The 23,252-nt window shown below is 42.4% G+C and overlaps 2 protein-coding genes and 1 gene segment (V, D, J or C); all 3 read right to left on the bottom strand.

The window, feature by feature from the left end:
* Positions 1-22,208, bottom strand: part of LOC108178285 (T cell receptor alpha variable 8-3) — a 34,124-nt gene extending 11,916 nt beyond the window's left edge. Inside the window, exons 1-3 of one of the 2 annotated variants that reach the window (XR_016217969.1) lie at positions 21,965-22,208; positions 17,495-21,832; positions 13,134-17,368 (exon numbers count right to left, since the gene is read on the bottom strand). Coding sequence is in view for 1 of the 2 variants with exons in the window: in XM_070053897.2 (XP_069909998.2) it covers positions 12,524-13,014; positions 13,134-13,275 (633 nt within the window). In the remaining variant the exon portion in view is untranslated. Of the gene's footprint in view, positions 1-11,206; positions 13,015-13,133; positions 17,369-17,494; positions 21,833-21,964 lie in introns of those variants that run through there. The other variant, XM_070053897.2, reaches the window with a different exon arrangement.
* LOC108178340 (T cell receptor alpha variable 9-1-like) lies at positions 2,973-4,611 on the bottom strand. The segment is given in 2 exon segments: positions 2,973-4,297; positions 4,432-4,611. Coding segments are annotated over 2 exon segments (381 nt in total).
* On the bottom strand, positions 5,916-6,925 carry LOC100351480 (prostaglandin E synthase 3). The gene has a single exon (XM_002710336.6). It carries the CDS (start codon positions 6,697-6,699, stop codon positions 6,217-6,219), a length of 483 nt encoding a protein of 160 aa, XP_002710382.1. The 5' UTR covers positions 6,700-6,925; the 3' UTR covers positions 5,916-6,216.
* Positions 22,209-23,252: the final 1,044 nt, after the last annotated feature.

Consider the following 23,252-nt stretch of genomic DNA (forward strand, 5'->3'; position numbering starts at 1 on the left):
CATCATATTAATTTGCATTTCCTACAGAATAATGACATTGGATATCTTTTCATGTGCTTATTGGCTATTTGCATATCATGTTTGGGGAAATGTCTATTCACAATTTTGATCCAACTTTAAAATTGGGTTATTTGTTCTTGTATTATTGAGTTTTAAGAACTGTTTATTTATTCAGGCTGGAACTGCCTTATCAGTTATATGAGTAGCAAAGTTGTTTTTTCCTATTTTGAGGTTGTATTTTTACTTTAGAACTTATCTACTTTGGAGCATACACATTTTTAATTATGATGTAGTCCAACCTGTTTTCATTTTGTTGCTTGCCCTGTGGTATAATATCTAAGAATCTGCCTAATAAAAAGTTGAGAAAATTTATTGTTTATTTATAAGTGTTTTGTAATTTTAGCTGTGATATTTTCAGTCTGTGACCCATTAGGACTTAATTCTTATGTATTGGGCAAAGCAGAACCAACTTCATTCTTCTGCATGTGAATATCCATCAGTCCCGTCCAGCACAGTCTCCTTGTGCTGCAAAACTCCTTGCAACCATTTTCTCTCAGTACTGAGTCTCATTCCAAGTTTCCACTATGTCTTTATTTAGTATTTTTAATTTAATTTTATTTTTATTTGAGAGGCAGAGCAAGAAGGGGAGACAGTAATCTTCTCCCAACTGACTCACTCTGCAACATCCAGGACTGAGCCAAGTCAAAACTGAGAACCAGGAATCATATCTGGCCTACATATATCTATATTTACATATATCTATATCTTCCACCTATATCTGGTGGAAGGGACTCAAGTACTTGAGATATCACCCACTGCTTCCCGTGGTGCACATTAATAGGAAGCCGAATTCAGGAACGGAACCTGGACTGGATCCCCTTGCAATATGAGATGTGAGCATCCCAGTGGCTTACCCTGGCTGCATCACAAGGATTTCTCTTAAATGCACCTGAATCAAAGTTTCAATCTTTCCTCCACTACTAAAACAACTCATCAGTGTGACCTGTGACTTCTCAAATACTGAATTCAATGATGAGTTCCTAATTTTTATCTTTTGGGGGACTCTACCAATATCTGAGACTCATAATCTCATCGTCCTAATCTACTTTTTTTTTCCCCTTGGCTTCCAGACCAACAGAGTCATCTGATCTCTTAATGCTTTTTCCTATTTTTGTTTGTGTCTACCTTTGTACTCAGATCTCTGGCCACTTAATGTTTGAGGATCCCAGGGCTCAGTTTTTCAACTCCATCACTGCTCTCATCCACCTTAAAGGCTATAAAAACCAGTTATATGTTGAACGCACATGTCTGTCTATCATCAGACCAAACGTCTCCCACAGACACTAGACTTACACACCACTGTGTGTATTCAACAGGCCAACCCAGAGGATGTCTGACATCTCACTCGTGGCATCTAAAACTAAGCACATGATATCTGACTCCATCCTCCAACACTGCTTAGGAGAACCTTGACGGGTGGAAATAATGTACTATGACATTTCTATTTTTTTTTTTTTTTTTGACAGGCAGAGTGGACAGTGAGAGAGAGAGAGAGAGACAGAGATAAAGGTCATTCCTTGCCGTTGGTTCACCCTCCAATGGCCGCTGCAGCCGGCGCACCGCGCTGATCTGAAGCCAGGAGCCAGGTGCTTCTCCTGGTCTCCCATGGGGTGCAGGGCCCAAGCACTTGGGCCATCCTCCACTGCACTCCCTGGCCACAGCAGAGAGCTGACCTGGAAGAGGGGCAACCGGGACAGAATCCGGTGCCCCGACTGGGACTAGAACCTGGTGTGCCGGCGCCGCTAGGCGGAGGATTAGCCTAGTGAGCCGCGGCGCCAGCCGACATTTCTATTTTTAATGAGATAAATCTCAAAGACAACTGTCTCATGAATTTTGTTTGGTAAAAACACTAGTAAGGGAAACATCCTGAGTATGAAAATTTGGGAAATGGAATACTTACTGTAATGTCAAGGACACACAAAAGAAAAACCTTTGAGAATATTCATTTAGAGAATTTGATTTTAGCATGTGTCCAATTATTTATTAATTATTTTTAAAGATTATTTATTTACTTGAGAGAGAGAGTTACAGACAGAGACATGGAGAGACAGAAAGGTCTTCTAACCACTGGTTCACTCCCCGAATGGCTGCAGTGACTGGAGCTGGGCCAATCCAAAGCTAGTACCCAGGAGCATTTTCTGCATCTCCCACAGGCATGCAGGGGTCCAAGCACTTGAGCCATCTTCCACTGCTTTCCCAGGCCATAAGCAGAGAGCTGGATCAGAAGAGGAGCAGCCAGGACTGGAACTGGCACCCATATGGGATGCCAGTGCCATAGGTAGAGGCTTAGCCTACTAAGCCACAGTGCCATAATAATAATATTAATTATTAATTCAATTTAATTATTAATTCAATGCTACAGTCTGTAGGAAAAAGATTATCATAAATTCGGATATATTAGCCATTAAATAAGAATTGACTAAACAATGCGAGTATGTGCCAAGAAGTTATTCTACTTAAGCTTTATGTTGCTTAGATAGTAGTTAATGTGCATAACACTTTAATTCTTTCAGTGAATTTTGGCTTTTTAAACATGATTCTTTTGGGGCCAGTGCTGTGGCTTAGTAGGTTCAGCCTCCACCTATGGCACTGGCATCCCATATGGGCACCACTTCAAGTCTCGGCTGCTCTACTTCCAATCCAGCTCCCTGCTAGTGGCCTAGGAAAGATGGCCCAAGTGCTTGGGCTCTGTACCTGCATGGAAGATCCAGAAGAAGCTCTGGGGTCCTAACTTCAGTTCGGCCCAACTTTGGCCATTGCAGCCTTTTGGGGAGTGAATCAGCAGATGGAAGACCTTGCTGTCTCTCCCTCTCCCTGTCTGTAATTCTGCCTCTCAAATAAATAAGATCTTTAAATATATATATATATATATATATATATATATAACTATTTTAACTGGTTGTTTAAATAATCAAATCAACAGATAGGTCAGTTGATAAATATTTCAATTTTTAATCTAAAGAATAATAGATATGAACAATTGTAAACTTGTTAATACACAGCTCTGGTGGAGCAGACACTCTTATTCACAGTTTATGCTATAGATTGAAGAACCTATTCAGAAAGAATTGGTTGAATCACTTAGAGTGATATACTTAGAGTAAACTTAATGTACTTAGAGAAAACCATTATCTTATTTCTTGTTTTAATTTTACTACATTTTGTTTTATTTCTAATTTTTATTTTTTCTTAACTCACCTCCAAACCCTCCAACAAAATGAAATGTTCTTCCCCATGAAGTTGAGCAGTGAAGGCAGTGTATGAGTATTTAGTACACACACATTTCTTCCTTTGGAAATACTGCTCCACTGTCCCCTACCTTTCTGCTCCTTTGCTGAGGAGACGAATGACACTGTGCAATGTGATTGCGTGCTCTCCAGAAGTTTAGGAGATTTTTCCCCTGGCGTACTGAAATCCTCCAATGACCTATTGTACTGAGTACTTGGTATGCCCTTTCAATCTGGCAATACATATCATTCATCTCTGAGAAATTTTCTTAAATAATCTATTTGATAATTTCTTTCCCATCACTATCTATGTTTTCATTCTCTAAATCTTCTCTATCATGTATTGGATCTTCTGAATTTCTCAAGTTTTCCATCCTGTGTTATTTTTTGTTCCAGTTTCTGAGTGATTTTCTTATTGACTTTATCCAGTCTCTTTTTTTTTCTGCTGTCATATTTTTACATCCTAAAACTTTCTACTTATTCAAAGAAAATCATTATTTCTAGCTTCTCCTTACTTTCTGCCCCAACCCCATTTCCACTTTTATTTAGTCTATTTTGTTGTTGTTGTCTTCTGCCACTTGCCACTGCCTCTGCATCTTGGTGTGTGGCAACAATGTCCCAAAGCCAGGGTGGGTCACAGAGGCAGGCACGCAGCACCAGGCCCTTCCCTGCTGCTCAGAGTTTGTGCTCAGCTCCCCCTGCAGTCCCTGTCACTGTGTCACTCAGAGCACAGTAGTACACGGCCGAGTCGGACTCTTGCACTGAGGATTTCTCCAAGTAGAAGGAGCTGCTGTCTTTGTTGTACAAGGCTTCAAAACCTCTATTGCTTCCCTTCTCATTGGCCGTCATGGCTCTCAGGAGGAGCTGTGGACCTTCCCCAGGATACTGGACATACCAGAGGAGGGCAGGGTACTGTGCACTTTCATAGGAGCAGTTCACAGTCAGCGAAGCCCCTTCTGGGAGGGTCACTTGGCCTTCAGTCTGGGTCACCGAATCTCCATTGCTCCCCCCTGAAAAATAAAATAGCAAGAGTCTATGTTATCTTAGGAATGATCCAGGCCAGGTTCCTAAGAGAAACCTCTGGTCAAAGACTGCACTGCTGGCATAAGGACCAAGACTGAGCGTTAACTGCCACCTTACTTACCTAGCATTAAAAATAGCACAGTCAATGGTCCTAGAGAAGTGTTCATTTTGAGAGCCTCTGGTGTACTTGGGTCTGGACTTCTTAGTGAGAAAGAAGGTTGACATCACAGTAGAAGGGTGAATATGAGCTCAGAAGTAAAGCAGGAAATGTATATGTGTAAGAAGATGCACCCCCTTGTGGGCAAGAGACCGAACTCAGATGATTGTTGGTCTCTCAAAAATCAATCCTACTCTTCTCTCTCTCTCTCTCTTTTTTTTTTTTTTTTTTGACAGGCAGAGTTAGACAGTGAGAGAAAGACAGAGAGAAAGGTCTTCCTTTTTCCGTTGGTTCACCCCCCCAAGTGGCCGTTAGCCAGGTGCTTCCTCCTGGTATCCCATGCGGGTGCAGGGCCCAAGGACCTGGGCCATCCTCCACTGCACTCCCGGGCCACAGCAGAGAGCTGGACTGGAAGAGGAGCAACTGGGACAGAATTCGGTGCCCCAACCAGGACTAGAACCTGGTGTACCAGCGCCGCAGGCGGAGGATTAGCCTAGTGAGCCGCGGCGCCGGCTCTCATCTCTCTTCACCTCTGGTTTATTTTCTAAGACACCTCTTAGCTGTCCGATGATCCTTTGTGAATTTAAAGAATAGTTGATATTTATCTTAAGCATATTTTCCCAGCACTCTATCAGATAGACATGGAAGGTCAGTATCACTGCCCTTCTGAGAAGGGTTTGTTTTTGTTTTCTTACATGGTAAGCCATTTTTGGCCACATTGTGAGTCAGTGAAATATCCCCAAAGCAAGTATCAGGATAAACAGAGGAATGCCATAACACCTGTTAGTCATTAGTAGATGATTTGGGATAGCCAAGACTTACCCTTTTTTTGTTTTACCATTCTATTCTTTTTTTTTTTTTAAGTCTTCCAACAGTTTATTAGAAAGAATGTAGACATTTAAAAAAATCCCCACTGTCATGAACATAAATTGAGGTTTTCAGCCCTGGTATAAGCTGAACCAGAAAAAAAAAAGAAATAAAAAAAATTTCCAATAGTGTATTAACATTTTCTTCACTCATTTGCCATACTGACAGTGCAAATACAAATCTGGTCTAAATGTACAGACTCTCAAGCAACAATGTACAGCTTTCTTCGTCCTCCATGCTAAGAGATGTAAAAGCTTAAGGGCCAAACAATACCAAATGTATAGGCTTCAAAAACCATCTAAGTTAGGGCATTCACTAGTTTTAGCTAAGATACATCTGGAACACTGACAAGTGATCACTTACATAGAATAATGTGAAGTGAATTTTTTGAAAAATAAACTTTAGTGGAACACTCCTGAAGGATACACCAGAGGAATAGCCGGTTATCAGTTTAAGGTGTCAGCCAATTTGTTTCAGCCACGTTTGAGTCCATGTTCTAAACCCTAAAATGTACTTATCTTTCCCTAAGCTGAGCACTTCCTATCATGTCAGTATCTATGTTATGAAGAAGTAAAGGAGACTTAAGTGAAATGTTTTTATTTATCACAACTGCTGTATCAATTATCTAGGACCTCAACAGCTTCATGAAGTCTGGGAAATGTTCATGCATAAGGTTATTGCCTTAGCTGACTTAAAACTGCCCCTTACAATGGTACATATCAACCCTTAGTGAAGCCTTTTAAAAAAACAAATAGGTTGAAAAATGGGTTAAAGGAGGCAAATACAGCATCCACCTTTAGAGCTATCAACTCAGGAATTCTCTCAATTATGAAATTTTGCAGAGAAATCACTTTCTCAAAATCCAGGTGATGACAATACTCCTTATTCCAGATCTGGCATTTTTTCATCATCGCTGTCTTGTGAATCATCATCTGCTCCATCTACTTCTGGCAAATCTACATCCTCATCACCACCCATGTTGTTCATCATCTCAGAGAAACGATCAAAATTAGACATGTCTTCATCTGAATCATCTTCCCAGTCTTTCCAATTATTGAAGTCCACACTAAGCCAATTGAGCTTTGCCCTTTCTTTTGTTAACCTTGGCCATGACTGGCCAGATTCTCCTTTTCGTAAACAACATAAAATTGATCTGTCCGTTCTTTTGTGCTTGGAATCATTTGGATCAATACAATGAAAAAGGTCAATTTCATTTAAATGCTTAAAATTATCACTTCCTCCAAGACAACTGAATGTAAGTTTGGATTTTTCAAAATTTACATTAACATCTTTACTGTCTTCAACACAGAATTCAATGAAGACATAGTCCCTTCGATCATACCACTTTGCAGAAGCAGGCTGCATTGTGAACGGGGCAGGGGGACGGGCGAGCGGGTGGGCGGGCCTCGCTGGCGGCGGCTGGGGAGTCGACTTTTCTCCGGCGGCGACTCCGGCGTTTTCTCTCCGGTCGCGGCCTCTCCTCGCTCCCCTCAGGCGGCGGCGGCGACGGCGGCGGCGGGCTCGACCTGGGTCCCCAGAATGCACCGCGCGGCGCAAGCGGCTCCTGCGGTCGGGGAGAAGAGGAAAGTGTCACCATTCTATTCTTATACCCAGAAAAATGTTGCTAGCAGATGGCTAACAAATATTCTTGGAAGGCATAAATGAATGAATAAATGCATAGTCTTTGGTTGAGGAATTTCTACTACCTGAAATACCAATTGCTTCACATTTAAGACACCAGTTTTAAGAAATATAATTTGATATAAACTTCTGAAATAAAACTGTGAATTCTATATTGCATGCATATTGATTAAAACATTTTAAAAATCTCAATATTGAAGAAAATAGTAACTAAAATTATAAATTCCTGTAAAATTTTGTCATTATTTTCTTTTATCCTAGGATTTTAATCATGTCCAGATAATGTGACTGACCCATATGCCTCAGGTGGATTCTTTATAGTGTGTGTTTCAGAATTCCTGTTGTTCTGTAAACTTGCCTTAATTATGCTGTGTGTGTGTGTGTGTGTGTATAGAGAGAGAGAGAGCAAACTATTGACCAAAATAGTTTAATAAAATTATCTTTACCACAGGATACATTACTTACAGAATAAATATTTGCCTAAGAATACCAAATGATGAATTCAATCTCAGCTTTTAGCATAGGTTGAGATATTTCTGCTGATGAACAGAATCACTCTACAGTAACAATCAAACTTGTTTGCATATAAAAGTTAGCTAGCAATTAATTTAAAAATACAGAGTTAGAAGTGTCTCCACCTACATATAAAACCAGCCTTCAGAATTAAGGTCTGTGAAGTTAGAAATCCTCTTTTGTGGTTTTTGATGCAACCATGTTGTACAAATTTACAAAATAAGCTTTGGAAAAATGACCTGTACACAGTCAAGGTCTCAGTGAAGCTCCTCTGGGGTCAGCATGAGAAAAAATCCTCCAAACCACACAGATTCTTTAAATCAATTTCCTTTCATGGCTGTATTGAAATCATGGTAGTTAAACACTGCTCAGTCTTAGTATAGCTGTCCATTCAACTTCTAATAAATCTCTTCTGAATGTTCCAGGACAAACTTGATGATGAAGGAAGATGCCCATTTTCTGCCAAGCTCTTAGCAAATATGTCTTTGACATTGGAAGCCTTTTTCATTGTGCATTCTGGAGCGCTTCTTACTCTTCGTGAATTCTGGGTAGGAAGCTTTATGGTCTTATAACAAGATGTCAATGCTAACAAGTCCAGTCTTTGGCAGAAAGTAAGGATCTGGATATTGTTTAGGTTCATAATAATTTATCTTTCTTCCTCTTTCTCTCTTTCCCTATGTCGAATCTCTCTGACCAAAGAGTCTCTTTCTCCTTTGCCTGGCTCTTTTGCCACGTGACTGTAACCTATTTAACCTGAAGTCTAAGCAGAAATAGAGCATTTTCACTTTACAGCATTTCTTTTACTTTTTCAAGTCAACTTGTCCCTTGTGTTGTAACAATCCTACAGTCATGGGAGAGAATCTATTTGCCACCCCATGAGTCCATAAGGAGATCAATAGCATTGAGGAACTGTGGCAGAGAAGAGCACCAGAGAACTTCATGAACCGTAACAAAAACAGCTTAAGCTTAATTCCCAGGTAATAATAGATTATTCGAACAACCTGATCTCAAAAGCACAGAAGCTGTACTTCAAGAACTTGGATTTACCAAGATTTATTAGTGAAGGGTTATTCAGGGAAACAGAAACAAATCCAACTGATTTACGAAGAAAGACATTTAATGCAGAGAATCGGACCTACAGTCATTGGAAGGGCTGATGAGACAAAGATGAGACCATATCTTTCCTGACTGCAGGAAATCCGGAAGCATAATGGCCTGAGCTGTCTTGACACCAAAGTAAATGGTGCTTAGGAAAAAGCCAAAAGGCTGAACAAAGCCACCCTCGGTGATCTCAGCCACCTTCCCACAGGCTGTACAGTAGAATCAGCACAGTCAGGACTTCTCCTCCCCACGTTCCTAGGATCACACAGCAGCTTCTCATTTACAGAAATTAAAGTACATACTAAAAGAAAAGGGTTGTGGGAAATGCAGATTCAGTTTCTTCCCAGTAAATGAAGGGAGTAAGTTAAAAGAGATGAGTACAATTCCCAGTTGACAATGTACAACCCAGCCAACTAGTTAAATAAGTTCCCATCTATACCAAGTAAAGTGCAGTCCACACCTTCAGACACTAGCAGAGCTGTGTTTTGTACTCAGAGGACCACTGTAATAATTAAAGCAAATAGTACCTCAGTATCTGGTTTGACCACATTAATGAACATAATATTGTATAAATTGCCATTAATAATTTTTGTCATTTCTCAAAATAGTGGCATTTAGCATGAAAAGAACTTCCACATTTGGAAATGGAAATTAAGCAAATGATAGATATACTGTCTCCTATTATTTCATGAAAGTTTTAAGATTTTAAGGCCTTGGGGTAGGTGTTGTGGTACTGCAGGTAAAGCCAGTGCCCACAAGGCCAGCATCCCACATGGGCACTGGTTCGAGTTCTAGCTGCTTCATTTCCAATCCAACTCCCTTCTAAGGGCCTGAGAAAGCAGCAGAGGATGTCCAAGTCCTTGGACTCCTGCACCCATGTGGGAGACCTGAAAGAAGCTCTTGGCTCCTGGCTTCAGATTGGCTCAACTCCAAGCCATTATGGCCATTTGGGGAGTAAAACAACAGATGGAAGATTCTCTCTCTCTCTCTCTGTTTCTCCCCCCTCCACTATAACTCTGACTTTCAAATAAATAAATAAATCTTTAAAAAATTAAAGGCTTCAATGTGAGCTCTAAAGCTGTGCCAAATGCATTTAGTAAATTGTTCTAGAAATGCTATTGAATGAGTGTTAATAAATGACACAAGAAACTTGTTTTGGTACTGAAAACAACAGTGTATATTTGTGGCAATTATTTCACAATTAATATACTTTTTAAAAGTTCTGAGTTCCAGCCTCCTAGTATCAGCCAGAATTTTTTCACCTATTTCTAACAACAACATCCTTTACTGCTTGAAAGTAGGACTCCACCCAATCCACATACTCAGATATTTGTAATGATTCTGAAATAAGTGTCATTGAATGTCATGAAGGAAAAAAATAAGCAGTCCTTATATTGGGAGAATATAATATGTAGCAGTTGGGCCCAGTTCACAAGGTCTAGGTACATCCAGTTCGAGAGTTAAGCTGGAGACAATCCTGCTGTAACAAGAGCCCCTCTAACTGCATTTAGACTGCTCCCAAAGGTGTCCACTTTAATTTTCTTATTTGACAATATAAGTAAAACTGCTTCAATATTTCAGGCAGGGCTGCTGATATGAGGATGGAGAATGTTTGCCCAGGTCATGAGGCCCTTGGTGCCAGGAGTCATAGTTTCTCAATACTAAACTTTAGTCTTGAATGGAAAGAGGCAATGCTCTTTCTCATGTATACTACATAAAGCAGCCATGTGCCGCTGTTTTGGAATGTAGAACTAAGTTTTATGGCTAAGTCTCATAAAGATACCAGCTTCATCATCAGAATGACAAAACACAACTAGTGCTGGTGAGGAGGTAGGGAAGAGATAACCCTGATACAATGTTGGTGAAAATGTAACTGAGTACAGCCATTCTGGAAGACAGTATGGAGGCTCCTCAGAAAACTGAAAATAGATTTACCATATAATCCAGCAATCCCACTACTGGGTACAAAGGAAATGAAATCAGTCTGTCAAAGGGACATCTGAATCAAAATAGCCAAGAAATGGAAACAATCCAAATGTCAATATGGAGTACTACTCAGCCATGCAAACAATGAAATCTTGCTGTTTGCAACAACATGCCTTGAACTTGATATTCGTTATGTTATGTGAAATAAACCTCTCACAGAATGACAAGTATGTCATGGTCATATGTGGAGTCTACCAAAAAAAAAAAAAAAGACAGGCTCATAGAAATTGGAGGATAATTGTGGTTCTCAGAGGCTGAGGAGAGTGGGGGGAAAGGAGGAATGGTTAAAAGATTATTTAGTGGGTACTGTTAGTGTTAGATGGGAGTAAGAAGTTATGGTGTTCTGTTGCACAATAAGGTGACTATAGATAATGATAATGTAAACATAATGATAATATATAAAGTCTAGAAGAAAGGATTTTTAAATGTTTTCACAATGAAGAAATGACAAATGTTTAAGGAGATATAGACGCTTACCCTGAGTAGATATTATATAATGTATGCATGTATCGAAATATCCCAACACACAAAAATGTTCAATTTGTATGTTACTTAATTTTTTTAAATTTACAGATATTCAGTCACAAAAAGATAGTGAACATAATTTTAAAAAACATTTAGTAAGCATAACTTTTTTTTAAAAAAAAAAAGATTTTATTTATTCATTTGAAAGGCAGAGTTACAGAGAGAGATCATCCATCCTCTGGTTTACTCCCCAAATGGCCTCAACTGCCTGCATTGAACCAAGCAGAAGTCAGGAGCCAGCAGCTTCTTCCGGGTCTCCAACTTAGGTGGCAGGGGCTCAAGGACTCAGGCCATCTTTCACTGCTTTCCCAAGTGCATTAGCAGAGAGCTGGATTGAAAGTGGAGCAACCAGGACACAAACCAGCATCCAAAAGGGATGCCTGCATCATAGGCAGCAGCTTAACCTGCTATGCCACAACGCAGGCCCCTAGCGTAATGTTCTTATGAGTAATTTTATATATCTTATCCCATTTCCAGAAATCCCTCAAATGAATATCTTAGAAGTAGCCATACTAATATGATTTAGAAAATAATGCTGATCCCTACAGGTGTCCCCTTTAGATAAGATAAATCACTGGACACTGGACAAAATCCACTATTATTCTCCATATACTTGGATTCCTGTAACCCAAATCTCATTCATGCAGCATCAGGAAGGACACAACTAAAAAGTCCAATCCTCCACCTCCTCCTCTTTTTTTTCCCTCAAAGTCTGAATTCATTATTGACCAAAACTTCAGACGCTTGAGGATACAAAGTCTTCCTGTAAAGTTTTTTCCTTCTAGCCAGAAGACAGTCATCCATCTATCATAAACCTTTTGATTTTTAAATTTTCATTGCGATATTTAATCAGTATATCTTCAGGAACCACACATTGCTAAATTTTGCACATCATCAGTTATAGCAATGCTAAACAGATAAGAATCAATTTTTAATTCCAACTGTGAAATCATGTGGAAATAGAATGATAGCATTTTGGGAGAAATTAGCAAATTTTAGTATTCCACTAATTGTGAGGATGTCTGATGTGGATTCGCAGAATTCAAGATTTCAATAGAATTCATCTATTTTTATGAATAAAGTAAGTGGAATCCGGCACCTAGATTTCGCATCTTCTCTCTCTTAAGTAGAGCTCTAAAGCTATTTGCAATTTGGATTACTCACTCTTGTTTCTCTGATATCCCTAAAAAATTATTACATGCACACGCCATTGTGCTAAGCTGTTCAACATCGAAATCAACCTCCTTTGTCTCTCTTAAATGGAGCACTTAAAACGAAGAGAAATTAACCAGTAACAGAGTGGAGCCAGGAAAACTAGCTTACAATTTCCAAATTGGGAAAACATAAAGTGTACAAGAAAAGCCTACAAGAGGAGGCTCGCCCTCTGTTCGGAGTTACTGAAAAGTAAAATGCTGAGTGCGAATCAGAACTCTCCTGGGCACCTCCCCCATCCAACCACTAAAAGTGCATCGGACCCATGCGGCCCCGGCGAGTCCCTGGGCGCCTCTGCTGGAAGAGCTCCAGGTTCTTTGCTCTTGCAAAGTCTTTCGGAGGCGTTTCTTCTCCCCAGCATCTCCGGAGGTTTGTGTCCGGCTCCCCCTGCAGGCCCAGGCGCTGTGGCAGTCACTGCGCAAAAGTACTGGGCCGCGTCGCTCCCCTGCACTGAGGCTTTCCTCAGGTGGAAGGAAGACTCGCTCTTCTTAAACTCAGCCTCAAAGCCTCTGATGCCGGGAACCCGGGCGTCCCCTGAAATGTACTTGAGGAGAAGCTGGGGGCCTTGGCCCGGGTACTGGACGTACCAGAAGAGATAAAGGGCCGTCCCTTGGGAGTAGCTGCACCTCAGCTCCGCAGCGGCTCCTTCAGACACAGCGACCTGCGCGTCGGGTTGGGTCACGATCTGGGCTCTGGCGTCTCCTGGAAAAGCAAAGCGGGACCGTGAGCGCAGCAGCCTTCACCTTGAAGTGTCCCCACTAAGCTCTGAATCCGAGAACAGCTCTTCGGCGACAGCAGGACTGTCACAGAATGTTACTCACTCAGGACAATAACCATCCCCAGGGCTGGGAGGAGCACCCAGAGCATGGCTGAGCCGGCGCGCTCTGGAGACCTCTGAGCGCCAGGACCGCGCCTGTGGAACTCAGCTCCTGGGAACAGACGGAGTGGGACACGCCCCTTCATGCAGTAAAAACGCGAAACTGCGCAGACGACCCTGGGCCTTTCTGTCTCTGCCTCTGCTCCCTCGTCCTGTCTTCAAAGCCAGGCGCCCCAGCTGCAGGGAGGCTGCACCGAGCGGGACGTGCTGATCTAGGGTCGCAGGACCCGGGTTTGTGCAAAGTCGCCCTCCGGAGGCCGGGTGCAGGCCAAGCACTCTGGTAGAGACTTCCTTCCGCTCAGAGATGCATGGTGAATTTCCCCTCAACAGGTGTCTTTCTTCCCTAATCCGCGCTAGGACACCCTCTGCATTAACTACATTCGGCTTAGTCTCAAGTTCAAATAGGGCCTGTAAGATAGAGGAGTCATTTAGGGAGAAAACAATCAGACAATAAATCTGCCAGACTTAGTCCATCAGCACCTGTGTGTAAAAGCAGAGACATTTAGATCAACTTCCCTGGGCTGCGCTCGGGAAGGGAGTATTCATTAGATGGGGTGGAAAATGTGATGGGCTGCGGAGGCAAAGTTAAGAGAAGATTAGGCATACAAAATAACAGCCAAGAACACAGACCCTCACCTGGAAAAATGAGGTAAGCTTGTCTCCACTCTATTTCAAGCAGAATCACAAAGATTCAGTCCTTTAGACCACCAACAATAATAATTATAACACTAAGATAAGTGTCCTTATCTACTGCTCAGCCCATTACTGGAGTATGACACTCAGTTCTGGATCCCGCACCATCAAAGGAACATGGGCAGACCCGGAAGAAGCTCTTGGCTCCTGGCTTTGGATCCGTGCAGCTCCGGCCGTTGCGGTCATTTGGGGAGTCAACCAGCAGATGGAAGACTTGCCTCTCTTCTTTCTGTGTAACTCTGACTTTCAAATAAATAAATCAATCTTTAAAAAAAGAGTATATATTAGTGTCCTCAACAAATATTACAGAGCACCCACACTGGGCCACTGGAGGCTAAGTTTGAAACAGTCCTAGAAGAAGCCTTTATTAATATTCATTATTTATGTTTCTGCTGAAATTTTAAAAATTTACAAATCACTTTTTTAAAGATTTATTTATTTATTTGAAATACAGAAGTACAGAAAGGCAGAGAGAGAGAGAGAGAGAGAGAGAGATCTTCCATTGGCTGGTTCACTCCACAAATGGCCACAACAGTCAGAACTGGGCCAATCCAAAGCCAGAGCCAAGAACTTCTCTGGGTCTTTTTTGTGGGTGTGGGGGTCCAAGTGCTTGGGCCATCTTCTGCTGCATTTCCAGGCACATTAGCAGGGAGCTGGATCAGAAGTGGAGTAGCCAGGATTTGAACCAGAGCCCATGTGGGATGCCCGTACTGCAGGCAGTGGCTTTACCTGCTATGCCACACACACTGTCAGCCTCTAAATCACTTTTATATATAATTGGTGCTTGATCTTCACAATAACTTATGGGAATAAGCCATAACACCATTATTAACCTACTAATTAGAAACTACTGCATGTTGTTGAATTGCCAAGTGTCACACTCATGTCTCATATTCTAAAGCTCTTAGAGCTCCCAGTGCTGTGTTCCAGTTATTAACTGTTTCTCCCAGGGTATTCCACATCGCTCCATCAGTCAAAGCAATTTAGCCTGACAGCTGCCTCAGCACTATGTCTGTAAATCAAAGAACAGGCTCAGGCAGCTCCAGTTGTAAAGTTTGGTGACTGCAGGGTCTTTGGTTCTGACAGTAGATTGCATGCACTTCAACAGGTAGGGTGGGGTGAGCTTTCAAGTACACCATGCCAGGACTCAACCACCCAAGATTCTGATGTAATTGGTCTGGGGTGGTTACGAGCACTGACTTCTTTTTTCAAGTAAGTCCCCAGCTGATTCTTCCGCGCAGCCAGGGTTGACAGCAATTGGGACACACAGGCTGTAGGTGCCTGGAGAATTCTGTTCGGCTTGGCTCAGAAGTAATGCCAGAATCTCTGATCTGGAGGCCAAAATAAGTAGGAAACAAGGCATGTGCTTTTTCTCCCCATTTCTCAATGTCATGGGGACATTAAGCCCTTCTCAGGATTCTGTATTAACACTATGAACTGGAAAAAAAGTGTTTGCATCTCCTGGTGATGTCTGCTCCTCCTGGATGTTCCTGGCCCCAGCTGTGGGCTGATCACCCCTGCCCAGGCAAAGAAGACCATTGGAAACACAGAGACATTTCCAGTGGATTCTTCTGTGAGCAAATGGCTCCTATAAGATGGTCCAGGGAGCTGAAGTTCTCCTTCCTCTACTTTGTGGTTTCATAACCTCCACTGAACTTTTTCTGTCCTGGCTCCCTCTATGAACACCTAGAATCTGTCACCCTCACTCCCAGAAAGCTACTCGCAGACTTAAATAAAATAGATTTTATTACTTATGATTATTCATTAATATAATATTATTTAGTATTTTATTAGACATCTATAATTTAACTGTTAAATAAAGGGTCAGGCTTTATTGTTATTACAGCTGATAGTACAACTTCACTTTCAGGTTAATGTGGTGCAAAACACACGTGGCAGTTCCTCCCATCTCAATGTGGAGAACCAGTTACTGCCCTAGGAACAGTAGGCTTTCCAAATACTTGCCTTACATATTTAAGAAGTATTCAACAGCCTCCAAACTTTAGCAATGTTTCCATGAGAATGCCTGATAGAAAGAAACTAAGCCTTGGAACTAGTTTCTCCTAAGTCTCCAACTCCCATATAGACTCAACTTCTAATCTGCATCCCAGAACATTAAGGAAACAGAATCTCCAAGGAGACTCATCCCCTACATTCAATACTAATGTATTCCAATGCCTAGAAATAGCACCTGGTATGCATTTGGAGCTGATATTTGTTCAATGGATGAGTGAATGGAAAGTGCTGTTTTAGCACCTTTTACTTTCGATTATTACCAGTTGTGAAAAAAAGTGAAAGTTGTTGTAATCAAAATGGAGTTGCTTGTGTCTACCTTGACAGTCAATAAATAAATAAATAAATAAGGCTAGGAAGGGAAGGTTCTTACACATTATTGCCTGATACTAACTGTCACAATAGACTGCCAGAACCACACTGCACAGACACCACGGCAACCTTATAGGATTCCACAGGAACTTTCATCTGCTTAACCTTGGACTAGCATCAGTCTGGTGATTCATTATTGCTGGCCAAAGGTTATTCTCTCAAAATATCTAATGCAATTCTCTAAGCATTTGCCTTCAAAGATTTCCTCTTGCCTCAAACTCCTTGACTATGCCTGTAGTGACTGGAGAACGTGGGAAGATTCCTACAAAGGAAGAACTGGAGAGGAAATGAAGGTCCTGGGATCTGGGGCAGGAGTTTCTGTAGCATGGGTGTGAGAGGGCGACTTGCACCAGGCTGACATCAGTGGGATTACACCTCTGATATCCCATTTAACTTATCTTACACTTACCAAAAAAATGAGATCTTAGCAGATCTCCTAAACTGAGAGAAGAGAATATCTAGGAGAGATGAAATCCACACTTCTCTTGTCAGGGGAGCATTGAAAACTTCAGCAGATACCAGGGAATATCTTCAACATGGTGGAACACCAGAGGCACCTTTACTGAAAGCAGGATCCTCTCAGATAACTAGAACTCGTCTGTTCATTAGATTTCCTCCTCCCACTCCTAGTGGGCTCCCAAGTCCTGAGACATCAAAGCTGGAATCTGCTCCTTCCCTGCCAGTGTCCCCAGACACCTCATGACTTTGGAGGGAAGCCTAGCTCTCCCCTCCCAGGGCTGCCCACCCACAGCCCCAGCTGCACACCTCTGGGTTTGTGCTCAGCTCCCTCTGTGGTTCCTCTCACTGTGTCTCCCAGAGCACAGTAGTACACAGCTGAGTCTGATAACTGCAGTGAGGATTTGTGCAGGTGGAAGGAGCTGTCCTTCTTGACAAGAGTGGCGTGAAAACCTTGATGCTCCATTCTCTGGTTTTCTGTTGTGCTTTGCAATAGGAGCTGAGGTTCCTGATGGAGATACTGGACGTACCAGAAAAGGAACCCTGAATAGCTGGTTTGGTAGTTGCAGTTCAGAGTCAGAGATGAGCCCTCGGAGAGGATAACGGGTCCCTCTGTCTGGGTCACTGAGGCTCCATTCGTCCGTCCTAAAATGATTAAGATGTTGTTATTTAGGAATGTATCAACAGGACAGTCCAGGAAGGAAGTGGGGCTAGAGTTCTTCACCCAGACCTTGGAACAGAAAATCATTTAGAAAACCAAACATCACTTACGCACAGTTATCAGCAGGACCACCACAGTCACTGAGCAAGACGCAGAGAACATGGCTGGTGAGCTGGAGGAAAGATGTCAGGGTGATGTTCCAGCTCTAGAACCTGGATTCTGGGTAGGAACTCCTGGAAAATCCTTGTTCCTTGGAAAGACAGCCTCCCTGCCCTGCAGCAATTGAAACAATGAAGAGTGAACCAAATATGCACCTGTCAAACCACGTAAGTCATCTGGAAAATAACCCTTATCTGAAGAAAGATGCGCCCTCTTGTGGTTAGTCCAAGCATTGGCAGCTTGCTTCTTGGCTCTCACATCTGACTTCATTTTTCCAGTTTCTTTGAGAGATGATCCAACAAGAGAAGCAGCATACACAGCAGACTCATAGAATGGCAGATGTCATAAACAGCACTCTGGCCTCAGAATCAACCCTTCAGGCATTCGGATCTGGCTAAAAAGCCTATGAGAGTATTTCAGGCATGGAAAACCAAATACTCTGGCAAAAAAAATAAAATGACCTAAATGAAAGATCCCTAAGAGTGAGATCCCAGTGGAAAGAAGGGGCCATCAAAGAAGGAGTTACCATTCTCTGAAGGGAGGAGAGAACTTCCACTTTGATTATGGCCTTATCTAAAGATCTGAATTTTCGAACTCAACAGGCTTCCATAGCCTTGGCAGCTCATGACAAGAGCTTCGGGTGATTAATGACGTCATAAATAAGAGTGTCAATTTATTAAGCCAACAACAGGAGTCACTGTGCACTTACTCCCCATGTAGGATCTCTGTCCTTAATGTGTCATACTATGTAAATTAATGGTATAACTAGTACTCAAACAGTACTTTATACTTTGTGTTTCTGTGTGGGTGCAAACTGTGGAAATTTTTACTTAGTATATACTAAGTTGATCTTCTGTATGTAAAGATATTGAAAATGAACATGATGAAGAATGGGTTGGGAGAGGGAGTGGGAAATGAGATAGTTGCGGGTGGGAGGAAGATTATGCAGGGGAAAGTCACTATAGTCCAGAATTTGTACTTTCATAATTTATATTTTTTAAATAAAAGTTTTAAAAATGTAAACTTGAAAAAAAGAAAGATCTCTACAATAAAAATTTTAAATCCTTTGCAGCGCCGGCACATTGGGTTCTAGTCCCAGTGGGGGCGCCGGATTCTGTCCCGGTTGCGCTTCTTCCAGGCCAGCTCCCTGCTGTGGCCAGGGAGTGCAGTGGAGGATGGCCCAAGTGCTTGGGCCCTGCACCCCATAGGAGACCAGGAGAAGCACCTGGCTCCTGCCATCGGATCAGCACAGTGCGCCATAGCCGGCGCACTGGCCGCGGTGGCCATTGGAGGGTGAACCAACGGCAAAGGAAGACCTTTCTCTCTGTCTCTCTCTCTCTCACTGTCCACTCTGCCTGTCAATAAATAAATAAATAAAAATTTTAAATATTAAAGAATGAAATAGAAGACAAAAATGGAAAAATATTCCATGTTCATTGATTTGCAGAATTAATATCGTACTAGTACACACTAGGACATACCAATCAAAGCAGTGTATAGATTCCATGCAATCCAAATCAAACTACAAACAACATACTTCTCATATTTAGAAAAATATGATGCTAAAATTCATACGGACACAAAACAGACCTCAAATAGCTAAAACAGTCTTAAATAACAACAATTAAAAAAAAAAGACGCATCACAATACCAGATATCAAGACATCTTACAGGACAGTTATAATCAAAACAGCCTGGAAATGGCACATAAATAGACTTGCAGAACAATTAAACTGATTAGAAACCCCAGAAATTAATCTGCATATCTACAACCAACTAATCTTTGACAAAGAAGCTAAAATCAATCCCTGGAGGAAGGACAGCATCTCCGACAAGTGGAAGTGAGAAAATTGGAACTACGCATGCAGAAGTATGATAAAGACCCCTACATACTCCTTTTCAAAAATCAACCCAAAATGCCTCAAGAATCTAAATCTTACCTGATGCCATGAAATTACAGAGAAAACTTCAGGGAACCCTACAAGACATTTGCATAAGGAAAAACTTCTTGGGAAAGACCCCAGAACCACAGGAAATCAAAGCAAAAAGAGACAAATGGGATTACATCAAGCTAAGAAGCTTCTGTTAGCAAAGGAAATACTCAACAGAATGAAAAGGCCACCAGCAGAATGCGATAAAATATTTTCAAACAACGTAACTGATAAAGGTTGAATATCCAAGAATTACAAAGAGTTCAAGAATCTCAAAAACAACAACAACAAAAGATGAAGAAGAAACAAACCAGATAAGGTTGGACAGGCACATAAAGAGGCATTTTTTTTATTTTCTTTTTTAAAAGATTTATTTATTTATTTGAAAGAGTTACAGAAAGAGAGGAAGAGAGAAAGAGAAGCAGAGAGAGAGAGAGAGAGAGAGAAAAGAGAGAGAGTTCTTCCATCTGCTGGTTCACTCTCCAATTGGACACAATGGATGGAGCTGTGCCAATCCGAAGCCAGGAGCCAGGAGCTTCTTCCAGGTCTCCCACGCTGGTACAGGGGCTCATACACTTGGGCCATCTTCTACTGCTTTTCCAGGCCATAGCAGAGAGCTGGATTGGAAGTGGGGCACTCAGGACTGGAACTCTAAACAAAGGGGTGCCGGCACTACAGGCAGCGGCTTTACCTACTACACCAGAGCCCCAGCTCTACTTGACGGTATGTTTATACTCAACTTCCAGATTCAAAGTAGAGGGGTGTTTGATAAACACAACTTCTAAACAGGTTCCTTGGACTAAAATAGGAGTTTCTTTTCATGCAGTGAGGGTGCCCTCGGAGACCCCCATGTATTTGATGCCACAGCCCTACACACTACCTTTCTGCAAGAGAGATTCCCCCTGCAGTTGAAAGAACAGAACAAGGCACAATACTAATTAAAAGAATATGCTCCTGGGGCAGCAGAGTGATGCAGCACGTTAAATCCACAGTTTGCAGTTCTGGCATCCTATATGGGAGCTGATTCAAGTTCTGGTTGCTCCACTTCCAATCCAGCTCTCTGCTGTGGCCTGGGAAAGCAGTAGAAGATGGCCTAAGTCCTTGGGCACCTGCAACCATGTGGGAGACCCAGAGGAATTTCCCAACTCCTGGCTCTGACCAGCATAGCTCTGGCCGTGGTGGCCATCTGGGGAGTGAACCAGCAGATGGAAGACCTCTCTCTCACTCTCACTCTCTCTCTCTCTGCCTTTGCCTCTCTGTAGCTCTGACTTTCAAATAAATAAATCTTAAAAAAAGAATATGCTCCTAAAAAAGGAAGAGCTAACTTTAAACCAAATTACTATTTACCCCCAATCAATAAGAACAGAAGCAGCACAAAACCCAGGGTCACACCCCCACACACAGCTGACTTGTGTCTCACACAGAGAGACAAGGGAAGCCTCCCCTCACAGTCTTTCCCGACTGGGCTCTTGTCTGTTGTCCCGGGGAGAAGATGGAAAGATTCCTGCAAAGGAAGAACTGGAGAGGAAATGAAGGTCCTGAGAACTGGGGCAGGAGTTTCTGTAGCTCAGGCTGTGAGGAGGGCCACTTGCACCAGGCTGACATCAGTGGGATTACACATCTGATATCCCATTTAACTTATCTTACATTTAGCAAAAATGATGAGATCCTTGCAGATCTCCCAGACCAACATGAGGATATCTCAGGAGAGACCAGATCCACATTTCTCTTGGCAGGGGAGCCACTGCAAACTTCAGCAGACACCAGGGAACATCTTCAACCTGCTGGAACACTAGAGGCACCATTACTGAAAGCAGGATCATCTCAGATAACTGGAATTCGCCTGTTTACTAGGTTTCCTCCTCCCACCACCAGTCTCACTTACTCCAGGGCTCCCGAGCCTGAGACATCAAAGATGGAATCTGTTCCTTCCATGTGAGTGTCTGCAGACACTTCATGACTTTGGAGGGAAGCCTAGCTCCACCCTCCCAGGGCTGCCCACCCACAGCCCCAGCTGCACACCTCTGGGTTTGTGCTCAACTCCTTCTGTGGTTCCTCTCACTGTGTCTCTCAGAGCACAGTAGTACACAGCTGAGTCTGATAACTGCAGTGAGGATTTGTGCAGGTGGAAGGAGCTGTCCTTCTTGACAAGAGTGGCGTGAAAACCTTGATGCTCCATTCTCTGGTTTTCTGTTGCACTTTTCAACAGGAGCTGAGGACCCTGATGGAGATACTGGACATACCAGAAAAGAACATCCAGATAGTCAGCTTCGTAGTTGCAGTTCAGGGTCAGAGATGAGCCCTCGGAGAGGATAACGGGTCCCTCTGTCTGGGTCACTGAGGCTCCATTCGTCCGTCCTAAAATGATTAAGATGTTGTTATTTAGGAATGTATCAACAGGACAGTCCTGGAAGGAAGTGGGGCTAGAGATCTTCACCCAGACCTGGGAACAGAAAATTTAGAAAATTTAGAAAACCAAACATCACTTACGCACAGTTATCAGCAGGACCACCACAGTCACTGAGCAAGACGCAGAGAGCATGGTTGGTGAGCTGGGTGAAAGACAAAGTCCTGGCAGCCTTGGATGCACCCCAAATGTCAGGGTGAAACTCCAGCTCCAGAACCTGGATTCTGGGTAGGAACTCCTGGAAAATCCTTGTTCCTTGGAAAGACAGCCTCCCTGCCCTGCAGCAATTGAAACATGTGAAGACTGAACTAAATATGCACCTGTCAAACCACGTAAGTCATCTGGAAAATAACCCTCATCTGAAGAAAAATGCGCCCTCTTGTGGTTTGTCCAAGCATTGGCAGTTTGCGTCACGGCTCTCATATTTGACTCCACTCCTCCAGTATATTTGAAATTAAAAGAGGATTTTGAACGTTTTACCTCAAGGTAACCATAAACCTTTTTGCTGATGTATGCACCAAATACACTCCATTATAACACGGTGTACCCATGATCTTCCACATGATCTCTCAGGATTGGAAAACCCCAGCATCATAGCCAGGTGTTAAACTGTATATTGATGTTTCAAAATCATACAATAATGTGAAAAATTTTTTAGGGGTGAAAAAAGGAAAACTTTCAGTAATGAATCCTTTTTAAAAAAAAATATTTATCTATTTATTGAAAGTAAGAGCCACAGAGAGAGGGTAGACACAGAGAGAGAGGTATTCTATTTCCACCCCCCCCCCCAATTGGCTGGAATAGCTGGAGCTATTCCAATCTGAAGCTAGGAGCCAGGAGCTTCTTCTGGGCTCTTCATGGGTTGTTTAGGGGGTCAAAGACTTGGGCCATCTTCCACTACTTTCCCAGGCCATAGCCGATAGCTGGATCAGAAGTGGAGCAGCCGGGACTCGAACTGGAGCCCACATGCAATGCCAGCACTGTAGTTGGCAGTCACCAGCCTCAGAAATGATTTCTGAAAGCTGTCATCTGTATGGGGTACTGCCATATGACTTCTCCATCAATTACTATCACATAATTCTCTCCACCTGAAATTGCATCACCACATCCTAGTATACTGAGATCAACCAAATCATCCAAATGAATTCCAGTATGTGAGAGTAACTGGGAGTACACCAGTGTTGACAAAACAAAAAGACATTTGATTTTTTCCCACTTCATTTTAGATGCCATGATATGATAGAATTGCTGTCACTGGTGTGCTTGATAAACCCCACAAAGAATAAAACTAGAACTTCCTTTTGACTCTGACCCAGAACAGCTTACCCATCTCAGGCACATACCTCCCAAAACCACAGGTTCACCTCTGAT

The sequence above is a fragment of the Oryctolagus cuniculus genome, chromosome 12 (assembly GCF_051225735.1).
Source record: "Oryctolagus cuniculus isolate XC-2025 breed Fujian yellow rabbit chromosome 12, ASM5122573v1, whole genome shotgun sequence".
NCBI lineage: Eukaryota > Metazoa > Chordata > Mammalia > Lagomorpha > Leporidae > Oryctolagus > Oryctolagus cuniculus.

What these genes read in the sequence shown, in the direction of transcription:
- LOC100351480 (XM_002710336.6), bottom strand. Translation starts at nt 6,699, where the DNA reads ATGCAGCCTGCTTCTGCAAAGTGGTATGATCGAAGGGACTATGTCTTC.